Consider the following 19,492-nt stretch of genomic DNA (forward strand, 5'->3'; position numbering starts at 1 on the left):
AACCCACAACAGTCAACTTTATTTATTTATTTATTTATTTATTTATTTTATTTATTTTATTTATTTATTTATTTATTTATTTATGTCTTTGCAAATAGTACATTGAGATCATGTATTTACAATAATGGGTTGCAATGCAAAGAGAGCCTCTATTATGCCTAGGCATTATGGGCCGACTTAACATTATTGGCTTGTTGATTACTTAACACTAAGAATTATATCATTGTTGTACAGTAGATTATTAATTATAAGTGAATCTAATGTATATAAGACAAAAGATATATTCATTTTGTTTTTTTTCAACAAGTCGGCCATCTCCCACCGAGGCAGGGTGACCCAAAATGAAAGAAAATCCCCAAAAAGAAAATACTTTCATCATTCAACACTAAAAAGAATTTTGGTGGTGCTTTTTGTGAAACAATGATTCAATTATATTCCTGTCAACAAGTACACACAGCTTTGTGACCTGCAGTAGCAGGTTGAAATTACCTCATCCAGAACACTTCCTCTAGTTCAGTCAAGAGTGTGCTCATTGTTTCTTTCTGTACAAAGTAAATACCACTTTCTGTCATATAAACATCACTTATGTCCTACAAACCTAGAAGCTATGACAATTGGGCAGGACAATTGAATGATAGTATTAAAAGTTTGTCATAATGTTTTCTTAGTGACTGTCTCATTGATGACAATGTAAATAGTGACTTAGTGGATATTAGGGTATTATAATCTATTCTTTTTGGTTCTTATTTTGTTTCCAGATTCCTGTTTTGTATTTAATGATTTACCAAATTATGCAAATCTGCAAAGGGAGTTATCATGTCTGATTTCTTACTGAAAACATTTCTGCACCATTTATACACCTGTATTTAAAATCTGATTTTTTTTTTTTGTGACAGGGTGAAAGAGGTGGACGGGAAATATGGGGACAACATAGCATTTATCTGAAAAATCTTGGAGATGGTGTGAGCATACCTAGCTCACCTCTGTGTCAAGCTGGAGAAGAGGAGAAACCCCCTATAAGAATCATTCCAGAAACTTCCCTACAACCATTGCAATCCCCTCTTCCTCAAGCTTCCAAGCTAAAACACTTAGTCAAGATCTCTGCTCAGTTTCCTAAATGCTTGGAACATGATTTTATTTCTAATAGGTAAGTAAATGATATCTTTTACATTTACACCCTTAAATGTACCATAGGTTCTGTCTCCTGCTACTTTCTTTAACCCTTTGACTGTTTTGGTCGTATATATACGTCTTACGCGCCACTGTTTCGGACGTATTTATACGCGTAAATTCTAGCGGCTTCAAATCAAGCAGGAGAAAGCTGGTAGGCCCACATATGAGAGAATGGGTCTGTGTGGTCAGTGTGCACCACATAAAAAAAATCCTGCAGCACGCAGTGCATAATGAGAAAAAAAAAAACTGACCGTTTTTTGGATTAAAACGCTGAATTTGAGGTGTATTTTTGTGTAGTATTTATCGTTGTATTCTCGTTTTCATGGTCTCGCCTGATAAAATGGAAAACATATTACAGAAATAGAGATGATTTTGATTAGTTTCACGACAAAAACGACCTTGAAATTGAGCTCAAAGTAGCGGAAATGTTCAATTTTTACCAGTGTTCAGGAGTAAGCAAATCACACCACACGTCCAATACACGTCAACTGGGGAGTCTAAGATTCTTTCACTAGTGCACTGATATTATTTATACCATTTTTACAATAATGCAGTATAACATTAAATTTCGTATTTTTTGTATGAATAAAAAATCAAAATAGAAAGCAATAGTAATATAAGAGGGGCCTAGAGACATGACTAATGAACAGAGGATATGTTATTTTAGTGCCAAGAATGTCTACATTGTTTATTCTGGACCCTATTTTGAAATTGGCATCTTTTTTAATTTGTGTGAAATTGGCCAAATTGGCAATTTCTGACCACTTTATTGGGTAGTTCAAATCGGTAAATGGGCAGTTTCTTGTACTCAACTGATAGAAAAAATGGAGTTCTAAAGAAATAGCTATGAGTTTGGTCAACTGGAACAACGGAATTGGCCAAAAACAGGGCTCAGAGTCGGCGAAATCGCCGATACGTATATGTCGCCGAGACCGCTAACTTCGCAGGAGCATAATTCCACGAGTTTTCGACCAAATTTCGTAGTTTTGGTGTCATTACCATCGGGAAAAGATTCTCTATCATTTCAGTTTTTTTTTCCCCCCAAAAAATTTTGCGACATAGAATGACAATTTCAGAAAGGGGCTTGCGACGGTCAAAGGGTTAAAGGAAATTTCATATTATAAATATAAATGAATATAAGTATTTTGTTTGATATTCAGGGTTTGCTTGCAGATATGTAATGCATTAGGATTTTGTCACCTGATAATTTGGGAAACTATGTATAAGCTGTCAGTTTTCACTGTAGTGCCTTTTTATGTAATATTGAAAGGTGTTCTGTTATTTTTCATGTCCATTTCATAATATTGCAGTAAGTGTAGTAATTGAAATTTTTTTGTATGATTACTGTTATCTATTAAATTATGAGGTGTGGAAAGATTTTTTTTTATTAAACTAGTATATGCATTTAGTAATGCATATTCATGAACGAATGGAGATGAGGGCATGATTTTGGATTTCCATGATTACTAGTCTTTCATGACTCAGTAGGTAAGACAAATTATGGAATCTTTGCTGATGACACAATTCTTTTCTGAAGACAAATTACATAAGTTGTTGGACAGATTTGGAAGGGCATGTACAAGAAGGAAATTAAAATTAAATCTAGAAATGAGTAAGGTGAAGGGAATAATAAAAAGTCATGGGCATTGATAAACTGAATATTACTTAAGAGGAGGGAGTATGAAGGAAGCAGATGTAATTAGATATTTGGGAGTGGACATGTCAGCAGATGGGTCTGTGAAAAATGACGTGAACCATAGAATAGATAATGGAAAAAAGGGTAGTGCTGTGTTGAAGTATGTGCAGTGGCATATTTGGAGGCAAAAAGTGAATATACCAGAGTATAATGGTACCAACACTTTTATATGGATGTGAGGCAGGGGTTTTGAATGTTGGATTAAAAAGGAGGCTAGAGACAGTGGAGATGTCATGTTTGAGAGCAAAGCGTGGTGTGAATATCATGCAGAGTATTCGGAGCACAGAAATTAAAAGGTGATGTGTATAATTCAGAGGGCTAAGGAAGGCTTGTTGAGTTGGTTTGGGCATGTAGAGAGGATGAAGAGGGATAGCTTGACAAAGAGGGTGTATAAATTTTAGGTGGAAAGTAGGAGGGAAAGGGGTTGTGCCAGGTATGGTTGGAGAGAGAGTAAAAGAAGATTTGAGCTTGAAGGGCTTGAGCATCCAGCAGGCATATGTGAGTATGATAGGTATGAATACATGGAGACAGGTGGTTATTAATGGACATGCTGTTGAAGTGTGAGCAAAGTAACTTATGAAGGGATTCAGAGAAAATGGAAAGGTGGGAAGAGTAGTTCCTGTACTCTGGAGGATGAGTGGGGATGTTGCAACTGAAGAGCAATCTGATTGTGATGTCAGAACAATTCTGTAAAGACAGTGATTCAGTGAAAGTTTTTTTTTTTTTTTGATCACCCTGCCTTGGTGGGAAACAGCCATCGAGTTAAAAAATTAACCCCTTTTACCGTCACTCACGTAGATCAAAGTTGGTTGGATCGGTGTTGTAGAAATAACTCTATATGTAAATCATAGTGACCTCAAAAATGTTGTGAGCAACAAATTTTGGCCTAGACATAAGAGAATGAGTCCTTAAGGGTTTGCACAGTATAAAAAAAAATCCTTCCCCATGCAATGCACGTTGGGAACAGCTAACCTTTAACGTTGTGTTTGGGTTAAAATAGTGACTTTGGGGGTGTTCTCTAGAGTTATTTTCATAGTTTTATTGGCGGTTTCTTGGTGCCAGTTGATAGACCAGTAGATGTGTTAGTGAAATGGTAAAGAACTTGGCCAGTTTCAGACTGGATGTTACCTGAAATAGGCCTCCATCCAGTCCATTTTATGTTTTTTTTGGGGGGGGGGATTTGCTTCAATTACAAACTAGGAATTCTTGGTTATATATTATTAGCAAAGAAATAGGGATATACATGTACACTGATTTTTTTGTGTGGTAATGGATCCAAAATGGAACACAAGTGTTGTATAGAAGAGGCCTGGGGATGTAATTAATGAACAGAGGGAAGGTTGCTTTTGTGGCTGAATCCCAACAGTATTTGTTTTGGGCTCTGTTTTTAAATTGGAGTTTGTTGAAAATAGTGTAAAATTCACCAAATTACTAACTTTAAGGTGGTTCCAGTAATTGAATGAGCAGTTACTTGCAATCAGTGTATAGTACAGAAGGTATACTAGGGAAATCACTGTATTCCCTGACTTCAAACTTTGCTCCTCTATTATTCCATAATTATTACATAACGATTACCATTTTTGGTGTTATTACTGATGGTTAAAGATTCTCTATCATTTTAGAGGATACAATTATTAATTTTTGAACAATACTGGCCAAAAAGAGGCTTTCGATTTGGGAGGCGTTGATAGTGAAAGGGTTAATATATCAATTTATATAATTTCTTTCTTCTTTCAACACACCGCCCGTATCCCACCGAGGTGGGGTGGCCCAAAAGGAAAAACGAAAGTTTCTCCTTTTACATTTAGTAATATATACAGGAGAAGGGGTTACTAGCTCCTTGCTCCCGGCATTTTAGTCGCCTCTTACAACACGCATGGCTTACGGAGGAAAAATTCTGTTCCACTTCCCCATGGAGGTAAGAGGAAATAAACAAGAACAAGAACTAGAAAGAAAATAGAAGAAAACCCAAAGGGGTGTGTATATATATGCTTGTACATGTATGTGTAGTGTGACCTAAGTGTAAGTAGAAGTAGCAAGACATACCTGAAATCTTGCATGTGTATGAGACAGATAAAAAAAAGACACCAGCAATCTTATCATCGTGTAAAACAATTACAGGCTTCAGTTTTACACTCACTTGGCAGGACGGTAGTACCTCCCTGGGCGGTTGCTGTCTACCAACCTACTACCTAGATTATATAATTTCATGACTCGTTTAAGGTCATGACTCATTTAAGGATGACAGGGTGGTAGACAGCAACTGACCAGGGAGGTACTACTGTACTGCCAAGTGAGTGTAAAACGGAAGTCTGTACAGCATTTGTTTTACAGGATGATAGGATTGCTGGTGTCTTTTTTCTGTCTCATAAACATGCAAGATTTCGAATACATCTTGCTACTTCTACTTACACTTAAGTCACACTACACATGCATGTACACATTTTTGTATACACCCTCATCTGAGTTTTCTTTGATTTATCTTAATAGTTCTTGTTCTTATTACTTTTCCTTTCATATCCATGAGGAAGTGGAATAACAGTCTTTCCTCCATAAGCCATGCTTGTTGTAAAAGTCAACTAAAATGCCAGGAGCAACAGGCTAGTAACCCCTTTTCCTGTATAGCCTACTAAAAAGAAAAAGAAAAAACCATCAAAGTGGGATGTTTGAATGTACGTGGATTTTGTGCGAATGATAAGAAAGAGATGATTGTGGATGTTATGAATGAAAAGTAGCTGGATGTCCTGGCTCTAAGCAAAACAAAGCTGAAGGGGGTAGGAGAGTTTCAGTGGAGAGAAATAAATAGGATTAGGTCAGAGGTTTCTAATAGAGTTAGATCTAAGGAAGGAGTACCAGTAATGTTGAAGGATAAGTTATGGCAGGAAAGGATGGCATGTAAATGTATAAATTCAAGGATTACACAGAGTAAAATTAGGGTTGGATGTGAAAAGTGGGTTATAGTAAGTGTTTATGCACCTGGAGGAGAGAGAGATAGAGATAGATAGAGAGATAGAGAGATAGAGAGATAGATAGAGAGATAGAGAGAGAGAGAGATAGATAGAGAGATAGATAGAGAGATAGATAGATAGATAGAGAGAGAGATAGAGAGAGAGAGATAGAGAGAGAGAGAGAGAGATAGAGAGATAGAGAGATAGATAGATAGAGAGATAGATAGAGAGATAGACAGATAGATAGAGAGATAGAGAGAGATAGATAGAGAGAGAGAGAGATAGAGATAGAGAGAGATAGAGAGAGAGATATAGATAGATATTTTGGGAAATGCTGAGTGAGTGCATAGGGAGTTTTGAACCAAGTGAGAGTACTTGTGGTTGGGGATCTCATGTGTCTCAGTGCTAAAGTGGGTAAAAATGTTGTAGAGGGAGTAGTAGGTAAATTTGAGGTGCCAGGGGTAAATAAAAATGGGGAGCCTTTAATTGAACTTTGTGTAGAAAGAGGTTTGGTAATAAGTAATACATATTTTATGAAAAACAAGATAAATAAGTACACAAGATATGATACAGCACATAATGAAAGTAGTTTGTTAGATTATGTATTGGTGGATAAAAGGTTGATGGGTAGGCTTCAGGATGTTCATGTTTATAGAGGGGCAATGTATATATTGGATCATTATCTAGTTGTAGCTACAGGTAGAGTAAGAGGTAGATGGGACAAAAGGAAAATGGCAACCGTAATTAAGAGAGAGGTGAAAGTTTATAAACTAAGGGAGGAGGAAGGTAAGGTGAGATATAAGCAACTATTGGCAGAAAGGTGGGCTAGTGTAAGTATGGGTAGTGGGGGGGAGGGGATGAAGAGGGATGGGATAGTTTTAAAAATGCAGTATTAGAATGTGGGTCAGAAGTTTCTGGCTACAAGAGGGTAGGTGCAGGAGGAAAGAGGAGCAATTGGTGGAATGACGAGGTAAAGGGTGCGATAAAAGAGAAAAAGGTAGCTTATGAGAGGTGTTTATGAAGCAGCAGTGATACAAGAAGGGCAGAGTATGTGGAGAGTAAAAGAAAAGTGAAGAGAGTAATGAGAGTGCAAAAGGAGAGCAAATGATAGTGGGAGAGGCACTGTCAAGAAATTTTGCTAAGAATAAGAAAACATTTTGGAGTGAGTTAAACAAGTTAAGAAAGCCTAGGGAACGAATGGATTTCTCAGCTAAAAACAGAGTAGGGGAGTTAGTAGGTGGGGAGCTGGAGGTATTAGGTAAATGGTGGGAATATTTTGAGGAATTTTTAAATGTCGATGAAGAAAGGGAGGCAGTAATTTCATGCACTAGCCAGAGAGGTATAACATCTTATAGGAGTGAAGAAGAGCAGGATGTGAGTGGGGGAGGTGTGTGAAGCAATATGTAGAATGAAAGGAGGTACAGCAGCTGGAACTGATGGAATCATGACAGAAATGTTAAAAGCAGGGGGAGATAGAGTGTTGGAGTGGTTAGTATTTTTGTTTAAAAGGTGAGTGGTGCGTTGAGGTATATGTGGAGTCAAAAAACGTTATCTATGGAGGCAAAGAAGGGAATGTATGAAAGTATAGTAGTACCAACACTTATATGGATGTGAAGCTTGGGTGGTAAATGCAGCAGCGAGGAGACGGTTGGAGGCAGTGGAGATGTCCTGTCTAAGGACAATGTGTGGTGTAAATATTATGCAGAAAATTCGGAGTGTGGAAATTAGGAGAAGGTGTGGAGTTAATAAAAGCATTAGTCAGAGGGCAGAAGAGGGGTTGTTGAGGTGGTTTGGTCATTTAGAGAGAATGGATCAAAGTAGAATGACATGGAAAGCATATAAATCTATAGGGGAAGGAAGGAGGGGTAGGGGTCGTCCTCGAAAGGGTTGGAAAGAGGGGGTAAAGGAGGTTTTGTGGGCGAGGGGCTTGGACTTCCAGCAAGCGTGCATGAGCGTGTTAGATAGGAATGAATGGAGACGAATGATACTTGGGACCTGACGATCTGTTGGAGTGTGAGCAGGGTAATATTTAGTGAAGGGATTCAGGGAAACCGGTTATTTTCATATAGTCGGACTTGAGTCCTGGAAATGGGAAGTACAATGCCTGCACTTTAATGGAGGGGTTTGGGATATTGGCAGTTTGGAGGGATATGTTGTGTATCTTTATACGTATATGCTTCTAAACTGTTGTATTCTGAGCACCTCTGCAAAAGCAGTGATAATGTGTGAGTGTGGTGAAAGTGTTGAATGATGATGAAAGTATTTTCTTTTTGGGGATTTTCTTTCTTTTTTGGGTCACCCTGCCTCGGTGGGAGACGGCCGACTTGTTGAAAAAAAAAAAATGTATGGAAGAGGAGAAAGTATCTAGGGATTGGCAGAGAGCATGTACAATTCCTTTATATAAAGGGAAGGAGGACAAAGAGATTGTAAAAATTATTGGGGAAGAAGCTTACTGAGTATACCAAGTAAAGTGTATGGTAGGGTTATTATTGAGAGAATTAGAGGTAAGACAGAGAGCAGGATTGCAGATGAGCAAGGAGGCTTTAGAATGCATAGGGGATGTGTAGCTCAGGTGTTTACATTGAAGTGTATATGTGAACAGTATTTAGATAAAGGTAGGGAAGCTTTCATTGCATTTATGGATTTAGAAAAGGAATATGATAGTGGATAGGGGAGCAATGTGGCAGATGTTGTAACTGTATGGAATAGGTAGTATGTTGCTAAATGCTGTAAAGAATTTTTATGAGGATAGTGAGGCTCAGGTTAGGGCATGTAGGAGAGAGGGAGATTACTTCCCAGTAAAAGTAGGTCTTAGACAGGGGTGTGTAATGTCACCTGGTTGTTTAACATATTTATAGATGGGGTTGTAAAAGAAGTAAATGCTAGGTTGTTGGGGAGAGGGGTGGGATTAAATTATGGGTAATCAAATACAAAATGGGAATTGACAGTTACTTTTTGCTGATGATACTGTGCTTTTGGAGGATTCTAAAGAAAAGTTGCAAAGGTTAGTGGACGAGTTTGGGGGGGCGTGTAAAGGTAGAAAGTTGAAAGTGAGCATAGATAAGAGTAAGGTGATGAGGGTATCAAGTGATTTAGATAAAGAAAAATTGGATATCACATTGGAGGGAAGGAGTATGGAAGAAGTGAATGTTTTCAGATATTTGAGAGTTGACTTGTCAGCAGATGGGTTTATGAAGGACGAGGTTAACCTCTATATAGAATTGATGAAGGAAAAAAGGTGAGTGATGCATTGAGGTATCTATGGAGACAAAGTGAATGTACGAGAATATAGTGGTACCTACACTCTTACATGGGTGTGAAGCATGGGTTGTAAATGTTGCAGCAAGGAGGCAGTGGAGATGTGTTGAAGGGCAGTGGCATCCTAAGGGAGGGGCTGCCCTGGGTTACACCATCAAGGGGTGACACCATAGAGCCTCTGAAGGTGACACTAATGCTCAAAACAGTGCTTCAGCAACATAAGATAAAAATCCTTTGTTTATATATAACAATCAAGGATGTGGCAGCCATGTTTGGGGTCATTCAAGTGCAGGATCTTGTGCAAGCTACTGAAGAAGAATTAGAGGTGATGGCTTCAAGACTCAGTCTTCTATAATGAAATATACAAGAATGAGCTCATGCTTGAAATACCAAGACTAAGGAGGCACCTGCAAGCTGCTGATGTTGATCTTGAAAAAGTTAAGCACTGCACTGCATTGGATGAACTAACATTTATAACTGAATGGAATTTCATTGAATCTCTCCCAACTCTCACACTCTGCCTGAGGTTGTTCCTTACTATGCATTTCTGTGCCTTCTTGTGAAAGAAGTTTCTCAAAGTTGAAGCTGATTAAAAACTATTTACAGTCCACAATAAGTCAATCCAGAATCTCTGACTTAGCAGCGTTATCCATAGAAAATGGGTCAGTTGACAGCATTGATTGTGATGATGTGATAGATGATTCTGCAGGATTGAAGGCAAGCAAATGTAAGATCTGATTCACTGAGATGTTACCTGCACTTAAGGTCAAATCGAAACTAGCGTTTCTCTGATATTGCTGTTTTTCTTTATTTTTCAATTTTTTTTTTTTTTTTTTTTTTTTTTTTTGCGTTGTTGAAGATGAATAAATGTAAGATCTGTTGTTGTTGCCTGTACTCAAAGTGGTATTTGAGTTTGTTTCCTCAATATTACTATGATTATTTATTTTATCATTAATAAAGTTGAGAAGTATTCTCCTGTTAGGTTTATTGCCCTTAAATGTTCTCATTGCTAAACATTAGTCATTGGGCATGCAGTAGTGATGTATTGGGAGTTTACTCCCTCCATTCCCCCACCCTTGGATTTCATGGGGGTGACACCAAAGATACCGCCCTGGGCGACACCAACCCTAGCAATGCCACTATCTAACGGCAGTGTGTTGTGTAAATTTTATGCAGAGAGTTCTATTTTATTTTTTTATTAACACGTCGGCCATCTCCCACCAAGGCAGGGCGGTCCGAAAAAGCAAAACTTTCATCATTCACTCCATCATTGTCTTGCTAGAGGTGTGCTTACACTACAGTTATTAAACCGCAACATTAACACCACTCCTTTAGAGTGTAGACACTGTACTTCCCATCGCCAGGACTCAAGTCCAGCCTGCTGGCTTCCCTGAATCCCTTCATAAATGTTACCTTGCTCACACTCCGACAGCATGTCAAGTCCTAAAAACCATTTGTCTCCATTCGCTATCTAACATGCTTGCTGGAAGTCCAAGCCCCTCGCACACAAAACCTCCTTTACCCCCTCCCTCCAGCCTTTCCTAGGCCGACCCCTACCCTGCCTTACCTCCACTACAGATTTATACGCTCTCGAAGTCATTCTGTTTCTTCCAGCCTCTCTACATGTCCGAACCACCTCAACAACCCCTCCTCAGCCCTCTGGATAATAGTTTTGGTAATTTCGAACCTTCTTCTAATTAACATGTAGTGTGGATTTACTAAAAGTATTAATCAGAGGGCTGAAGAGGGGCTGTTGAGGTGGTTTTGTCATTTAGAGAGAATGGAACAAAGTAGAATGACTTGGAGAGCGTATAAATCTGTAGGGGAAGGAAGGCGGGGTAGGGGTCATCCTCGAAAAGGTTGAAGGGAGAGGGTAAAGGTTTTGTGGGCAAGGGACTTGGACTTCCAGAAAGCATGCATGAGCATGTTAGATAGGAGTGAATGGGGACGAATGGTTTTTGGGACTTGATGAGCTGTTGGAGTGTGAGCAGGGTAATATTTTGTGAAGGGATTCAGGGAAACCGGTTAGCCAAACTTGAGTCCCGAAAATGGGAGTACAATGCCTGCACTTTAAATGAGGGGTTTGGGATATTGGCAGTTTGGAGGGATGTTTAAGGTGTCATATCTGAGCGCCTCTGCAAAAACAGTGATTATGTATGAGTGATGGTGAAAGTGTTGAATGATGATGAAAGTTTTTTCTTTCTTTTTGAGTCACCCTGCCTCGTTGGGAAACGGCCAAAGTGTTTAAAAAAAAGAAATTAAGTTGTTCATAAATTCAGTTAAAGGTATGTCAAAATTTGTTAAATGTTGTTATAAGCAATCAGGGAAAAATATTTTCTTTCACTCAATATGTGTCTTTTCTGTGACTGTGCTCCTCACCGCATATAATTGCCTGCTGCACTTCTCACTTGTGAGACTTATTCTTTGATGTGTGTCCAGTCTTGTGTTTTTTTACCTACACTTGTACAACAAGTAGCTTTAACCTATCCAAACATAAAATTGTTTTTCAGTGTGAACACTCTTTGAACTTTGCATTTGTATTTAAGACAGTGAATATCTTTAAATCTTTATCAAATGTTTTGAGTGCTCCTTCATATGTGCTCAACACCCATAGGTCATAGGTCTGTAGGATATGTGAAGAAGCTTGTACATTAGGCAAATCCTTTACAAATTGGACCAACTGATGTAATGAAGTGTCAATAAATATATATACAGTAGTACACAGAAAAGGTATGTATGGTATATATGTATTTTAAACATTTACTGAAAAAAACTAATGGCTGATTTGGCTCTTTCAGTAAACAGTTGCCACTAGACAGTACAGTATATGTACTAATTTCCTCTGTGGAAAGAGAAAGCAAACATTAATTATTTGAAGCATCACTTGAAAACTATCTATTATGGGGAATTTCATTAAACTGATAAAAGAATTTAGTGAATGTGTTAAAAGTTCTAGGCTAAAATACTATTTTTTTTTCTTTTAACACGTCGGCCGTTTCCTACCAAGGCAGGGTGATCCCAAAAAAAGAAAGAAAAAACTTTAATCATCATTCAGCACTATAACCATCATTCACACATACTCATTGTCTTTGCAGAGGTGCCCCGATACAACAGTTTAGATGTCACTCCAGATAGGCAATATTCCAAACCCCTCCTTTAAAGTGCAGGCATTGTACTTCCCACCTCTTAAAATTAGCTTGAACTAAATTAGTACAGTGCCTGCACTCTATAAAGGAGGGGTTTGGGATATTTGCTGTTTAGAGTGACGCCTAAACTGTCGTATCTGTGCGCCTCTTGCAAGACAGTGATAGTGTAAATTATGGTGACTGTTTTTTTTTGAGTCACCCTGCCTCGGTGGGAGGCAGCCAGTGAGTTTAAAAAAATGAATATCGGTAGTTTATATAAGTAAGAGTATAGAGATTACAAACTGTGGAGAAGAACTGCAGATAAAAGTTAAGTTGAATAGGAATTGGAAAGTTACTGATAATTCAGAGTAGCTGTTAAGAAATAACATAGTCTTAATTTGCCTGCCTTGATCTGTGTCATTGTGGGATGGATTTATTGTGGTTTTATTTAGTAATATTGCTGCCATACCGGGCTTTATAATTTAAGAAGTAGTGAATATCATTTTTGCTCAGCAGATTATGCAGTCTCGAGTATGAGCTGTGTTTGCACAACTGTAGTTCCTGCCAACTTACAACATTTCTCAATCTGTGCCCAGAAGGCTTCTCTGGCAGGTAAGATGTATTGAAATACTGTAAGCTGCAGAGATACAATTAACTATTTGTAGCTACAGGAAAAAAAAAAAAGCTATGCTCATGGTGTCCATCTTCAGTAATTAATCATATACAGTGGACCCCCGGTTAACGATATTTTTTCACTCCATAAGTATGTTCAGGTGCCAGTACTGACCGAATTTATTCCCATAAGGAATATTGTGAAGTAGATTAGTCCATTTCAGACCCCCAAACATACACGTACAAATGCACTTACATAAATACACTTACATAATTGGTCGCATTCGGAGGTAATCGTTATGCGGGGGTCCACTGTACAGTGGACTCCCGGTTTACGATATTATTTCATTCCAGAAGTATGTTCAGGTGCCATTACTGACCGAATTTGTTCCCATAAGGAATATTGTGAATTGGATTAGTCCATTTCAGACCCCCAAACATACACATACAAATGCACTTACATAAATACACTTACATAATTGGTCGCATTGGGAGCTGATCGTAAACCGGGAGTCCACTGTTTATTTATTTTTTAAATTTCCTATACTTATAGCACTTGCTACCTTCTCTTTTAAATTGTTTCATTAGTTAACCATTATTTGTGAAGAAAAAATTCTAGTATCCTTTTGGCTCCACTTTTTCTCAATTTGCAACTTGATTTTTTTTTTATATAAGATTTACTTTCATTTGATTTTTTCCTATTTGGAGGTGGACCTACTATTTATATTGTTTCATTGAAGACTAAAATGCAAGAGAGAGAGAAGTTAGCAAGTATTGGGATATAAAATTCATGTTACTCTGAATACCCAAAGTCACAGTATTTGCAGGACTTTTCCTATGTATTGTCACACATTTACTTAGTGGAAGTAATTGTGTAACATTATTAACAAAATATAATAAAAAAGGAGGGAAGAATAATAATTATTGAAAAGTGACTGAATGAAGATGAGGGAGATAATGTGAAGTGTTAAAAGGCGAGAGATTTACTGTAAATAGATCATGTAGCAGCCATACACAATGGAAAATAAATTTCTTTCTGTTGTTTATTGGAGGTGAGAAGAGCAATGCCTGTACTTTGGAGGAGGGATGGGATGTTGCAGTCAGAGGGTAATCTGATTGTAATGTCAGCACACTTCTGGAAAGAGCAATTGAATGAATGATGGTGAATGTGTTTTCTTGTTTGGGTCACCCTTCTTGCTGTGTGATGGTCGCTGAGTTAAAAGAAAAAAAAATACGTCCTTTCATTTCATCCATCTTTACAGGCTGAGGGTATACATATTTAGTGCTTTCTGTAAAATAAATTACATAATGTACAAAGCTTCATATTAAGCTTATAATAACCTTAATAATTCTTAAATATATGCTGCATATCAGTAACTAAATTGTTAGATAAACTCACAATTCAGTGTATAAATCATCCCTTTCATGAAGAATAAGTCACAATACAATGGCTGGAAGAATTCACAAATAATCAATAATTTACGTAGGAAAATTTAGTCATTTTGATGTGTCCTGGATCATTATTGGGTCATTTAATAATGGTTCACTATGAAGAAAACACTATTTAAAGCTTTTTTTTCCAAAAGTGTGGGTCATTTGTGGAATAGTGAAGTTCATAATAAATGAGCCTTTGAACTGGTTTCTTTTTACATCACAGTTCTTACTCTTAGATGCTAATTATTACTGTCAAATCATCAGTTTGAGACTGTTCCATTCTGCAAAGTAGAATATTGCTAAATTTCAACAACAGTTCCTGAATAGGTAAAGATAAGTGATATTTGGGAGGGTAAGTTTCACAAAATTAGCAGGAAGTAATGGTGAAACTGTACTTGAAGGCTATTCAGTGTCACTGGTAATATGCATTTAGGGAATAGGGGGCTGTATAGTCCTTGTGGCTTAGCGCTTCTTTTTGATTATAATAATAATAGGGAATAGGGGGAGGGGATTAGCTGCAAGTTTTGCCTCTGGATATCAAAATAATGAAAAAATGAAAATTAAGGAAGAGAGTGAATTAAATGAATATTAGAGAAAAGCTAAGAAAGGGTATGTATGAATAAGAGAAAAAAGTGGGAAGAAAGATGAGTTAAATAATTAAAACATAAATCAAGCTAATTTAATTGAAATTGTTCTTGTATTTCAGTAATGGAGGTGTGAGTAACCATGTGTATTCACCACAAGCCAGTACTCAGCTGTTATATGTAGGAGGAACTGTACGCAAGGTTTCCCTCTTACCCTGGGGATGCAGTACAGTTCCTGTTCGTGTTTTGATCACTAGTCCTGGCACATACAGCTTAGGAGTCTTCTATCTGACCGCCTTAAGGAATACCGCTGTTGAAGTTAAATCTGACCAACCAATCCCACAAGCTTGTCAACTGCATACTGCTGTTACAGTTAGACAGGTTCCTAAAGGAAACCATCTCTCACACAGTACATGATAGCTCCAACTGGGGATGGGGAAAAAAGGGGGTTATAGGTTTTCTATACTTCATCTGTATTATTCTTGTAATTAGCAATGTATATTGTATTACTGTTATTTCCAAGATTTGTTAGTGAGGGCAATAGTGCCTGCTCTGTCCCAAATGCTTTGTAACACAAGTTAATATACGAGACAGTCATTCCTTGCCTCCCAGCCCTACACACACCTTTCTCATGTGCCTGACCTTAATTGGAAAGTTTGAGGTTTGTGATTTTGTGACAAATAAGTTGTTCCTCAAAGTTATCCTACTGAGTCAGATAGGGCTATCGTATAATTGCTGCTGCATTCAATTTTCTTAGGAATTATTGGCAGATATTTAAAGGTACGGTGCCCTGGGATGAAAGTCAGTTGTATTTACCTATTTGTACAGTTATTTGTAAATTTCTTAAATAGGTAGCGGATATGTTTTACTAATTACAACTAGATTTATCTTGTAAAATTTTGTGTAGAAGAATTGTTAATTATATTAATTAAAGATATTTTATGTGAAAATGAGGTTTTCAGACCACTTACAACAATGTGCAAAACAAATTTAATAATTAATGGTGTGTAGCTCTGAATTCTGGTGCTTTACATTGGAAGTAAATGGAAAACACTAAGATTTAATTAGGTCACAATTTAAAGGCAATAACATGTTTTAGTATCATTACTCTAAATAAAAAAAAAATACCATAAGTTTCTTAACTTAGGTGAGTATTCACAAGGTTATTAATATAGGACTAAATGGACTGCAAGATCTAATCATAGTTTGATCAACTTTTATATCCAAGCCTTGCATTAAATGTGCAAACTTGTTGATATCAGGTGTATCAACCTAAAGTAATCAGTTGAGTCAGATATCAGTACATGAAATTTTGTGGTAGGTAAGACACATAGGCAACAGTTAGGCAACTTTATTCCGAAACGTTTCGCCTACACAGTAGGCTTCTTCAGTCGAATACAGAAAGTAGGCAGGAACAGTAGAGATGTGAAGACGATGTAATCAGTCCATCACCCTTGAAGTCGTAGAATTTGAGGTTGTCAGTCCCTCGGCCTGGAGAAGTTCAGTTCCATAGTCAGGAACTATCTACTTTCTGTATTCGACTGAAGAAGCCTACTGTGTAGGCGAAACGTTTCGGAATAAAGTTGCCTAACTGTTGCCTATGTGTCTTACCTACCAACCTGTCGGTATTGTATACCATTTTGATGTTCATGAAATTTTGTATTCATGTTGCTTCACTTGAAACATTTACATTTGAAAAGACCTTTTTCCTATTTCCAAGAGCTCTTGTGAGACTTAATCGTTCACAAGTACTGCACTTATTGTTTTCCAACGGCCCTCCCTGAAACTGAAGTACTAGTACAGTATTCTACAAAGCTAGATCTGTGTATCTTTATTCAGTAACCACAAAAGTAATATGAAAATGTATTATATCATTGGGTGTACTGTGTGAAACATTTATAATTAAACATTTAAGCATATGTGACAAAAAGAGGTATAAAGATAAAGAACATGTCTATTGGCAAATGCTTTGTTAGCCTCATTAGGGACCCAAAATTCTCTAAATTGGAATTTCATGGCATTGATTGTAGTTGCAATGGGAATGGAAGCCTATGATGCCCATATACTTGGTTATAATCCTTATTCTCAGCAAGTGATAATTTTCTGGCCACATTAACATAGTGCTGAATGACCAGTGCGAGCTTACCCACTTTTTTGTGATTTTTTTTTTTTTCAACAAACCGGCCGTATCCCACCGAGGCAGGGTGGCCCAAAAAGGAAAACAAAAGTTTCTCTTTTCAAAGTTAGTAATTTATACAGGAGAAGGAGTTACTAGCCCCTTGCTCCCGACATTTTAGTTGCCTCTTACAACACGCATGGCTTACGGAGGAAGAATTCTGTTCCACTTCCCCATGGAGATAGAGGAAATAAACAAGAACAAGAACTAGAAAGAAAATAGCAGAAAACCCAGAGGGGTGTGTATATACATGTATATGCTTGTATATGTATGTGTAGTGTGACCTAAGTGTAAGTAGAAGTAGCAAGACATACCTGAAATCTTGCACGCTTTTTTTTTTTTTTCACCAAACCGGCCGTATCCCACCAAGGCAGGGTGGCCCAAAAAGAAAAACGAAAGTTTCTCTTTTTAAATTTAGTAGTTTATACAGGAGAAGGGGTTACTAGCCCTTAGCTCCTGGCATTTTAGTTGCCTCTTACAAAACGCATAGCTTACTGGGGAAGAATTCTGTTCCACTTCCCCATGGAGATAAGAGGAAATAAACAAGAACAAGAACTAGAAAGAAAGTAGAAAACCCAGAGGGGTGTGTATATATATGCTTGTACATGTATGTGTAGTGTGACCTAAGTGTAAGTAGAAGTAGCAAGACGCACCTGAAATCTTGCATGTTTATGAGACAGAAAAAAGGACACCAGCAATCCTACCATCATGTAAAACAATTACAGGCTTTTGTTTTACACTCACTTGGCAGGATGGTAGTACCTCCCTGGGCGGTTGCTGTCTACCAACCTACTACATAGGTTTTTTGTGAATATAATTAAAATAATAGTCATGAAAATAAGCATTTCATATATAGTTTTCTGATAAATGACCTGTCTGAATTACACTGGGTCCTCCCTGGCTATTTCAAGACTATTGATAATATGTCCTATCCTGAAAGTAAGAAAAGATTATTTACTTCATACCTGCATAAGCTTTGACATTGATAAAAATTGTGCTCTGCAGGCACTTTTCTGGTAATTAGGGTAACACTTAGTTTTTATAAGCCCTTGTGGTTTAGTGCCTCTTTTTTATTATAATAATAATAGTTTAGTTTTTATATTAGTTGTTTTTAGAAAGCACTATGGCAATTGAATACCTCTACTCATTTCAGTTGTTTTTGCCTAAATTGTGAGGACATTTCCCCAATTTATCAAAATTTCTTTTTGGTTATTGCCTCTGATACTGCTGATGTTCCTTTTAATACAGACTGCCTCTGGGTTGCTACATCACCTGTGATCCTTCTTCCTTTCTTTGTGCAGTTATCCTCTCAGTACATCCACCACTCACCTTCCCCTTGAATTTTTTTTTTTTTTTTTTTTTTTTTGCCATCTTTTTCACCTCTGCCTTACAGCAGTATTCAGTTTCTAAATCTTTTAGATCCCCTAATGGCAGTTCCTTTAACAGTATGCTACCCCTTTGTATTTACCATGCATGGAGACTTGTATATATGTCTTGTTTCTGCCTGCCTGGCTGAATCAGTTGTTTGGTCTTACATAGCTCTCTAACTTTCTGGCAGTGAGCTTCAGGCTGGTCCCCTAGTGTTTTTGCTACCAAGACTCTGCTCGTGGGTTTTAGCTGTCTACCCTATGGATATCAAGCTTATTTGAATGGTAAGGGTACTTGGACTAAGTCTGCAGTGAAACAAGCTATTATGATAGGGTGAAACAAACATTAGCTGGGGATCTTATTGATCAAGTAAGTGCTACCAAGCTGGCTGCTGCTGATCACCTGTGTATATCGTGTATATCTCTCTATTAGCTCTGAAGCTGTTAATTTGCATTTAGTGCCTTTGGCTCAGTGATAGGTAAGGATATGCTAGTTTATAAATCTTCTTTCAACAAACTGGCCGTATCCCACTAAGGCAGGGTGGCCCAAAAAGAAAAACAAAAGTTTCTCTTTTTAACTTTAGAGGTGTGTTAGTCGCCTCTTAAAACATGCATGGCTTGTGGAGGAAGAATTCTGTTCCACTTCCCCATGGAAATAAGAGGGGAATAAACAGGAATAAGAACTAGTAAGAAAATAGAAGAAAACACAGAGGGTGTTTATATATATATATATATATATATATATATATATATATATATATATATATATATATATATATATATATATATATATATATATATATATATATATATATATATATATATATAATTTTTTTTTTTTTTTTTTTTTTTTTTCCAACAAGTCGGCCGTCTCCCACCAAGGCAGGGTGACCCAAAAAAGAAAGAAAATCCCCAAAAAGAAAATACTTTCATCATCATTCAACACTTTCACCACACTTACACATTATCACTGTTTTTGCAGAGGTGCTCAGAATACAACAGTTTATGCAGAGGTGCTCAGAAAACAACAGTTTAGAAGCATATGCGTATAAAGATACACAACATATCCCTCCAAACTGCCAATATCCCAAACCCCTCCTTTAAAGTGCAGGCATTGTA

The 19,492-nt window shown here is 37.3% G+C and overlaps 1 protein-coding gene across 2 annotated transcripts in view; it reads left to right on the forward strand.

The window, feature by feature from the left end:
• The window catches only part of l(3)76BDm (trafficking protein particle complex subunit 8 homolog l(3)76BDm), a 75,337-nt gene extending 60,078 nt beyond the window's left edge, over positions 1-15,259 (forward strand). Inside the window, exons 13-15 of one of the 2 annotated variants that reach the window (XM_070082330.1) lie at positions 897-1,147; positions 12,714-12,812; positions 14,953-15,259. In XM_070082330.1, coding sequence (XP_069938431.1) covers positions 897-1,147; positions 12,714-12,812; positions 14,953-15,247 — 645 coding nt within the window. In that variant the 3' untranslated portion in view covers positions 15,248-15,259. The remainder of the gene's footprint in view (positions 1-896; positions 1,148-12,713; positions 12,813-14,952) is intronic. The other variant, XM_070082331.1, reaches the window with a different exon arrangement.
• Positions 15,260-19,492: the final 4,233 nt, after the last annotated feature.

This window comes from Cherax quadricarinatus, chromosome 7 (assembly GCF_038502225.1).
Source record: "Cherax quadricarinatus isolate ZL_2023a chromosome 7, ASM3850222v1, whole genome shotgun sequence".
Classification (NCBI taxonomy): domain Eukaryota; kingdom Metazoa; phylum Arthropoda; class Malacostraca; order Decapoda; family Parastacidae; genus Cherax; species Cherax quadricarinatus.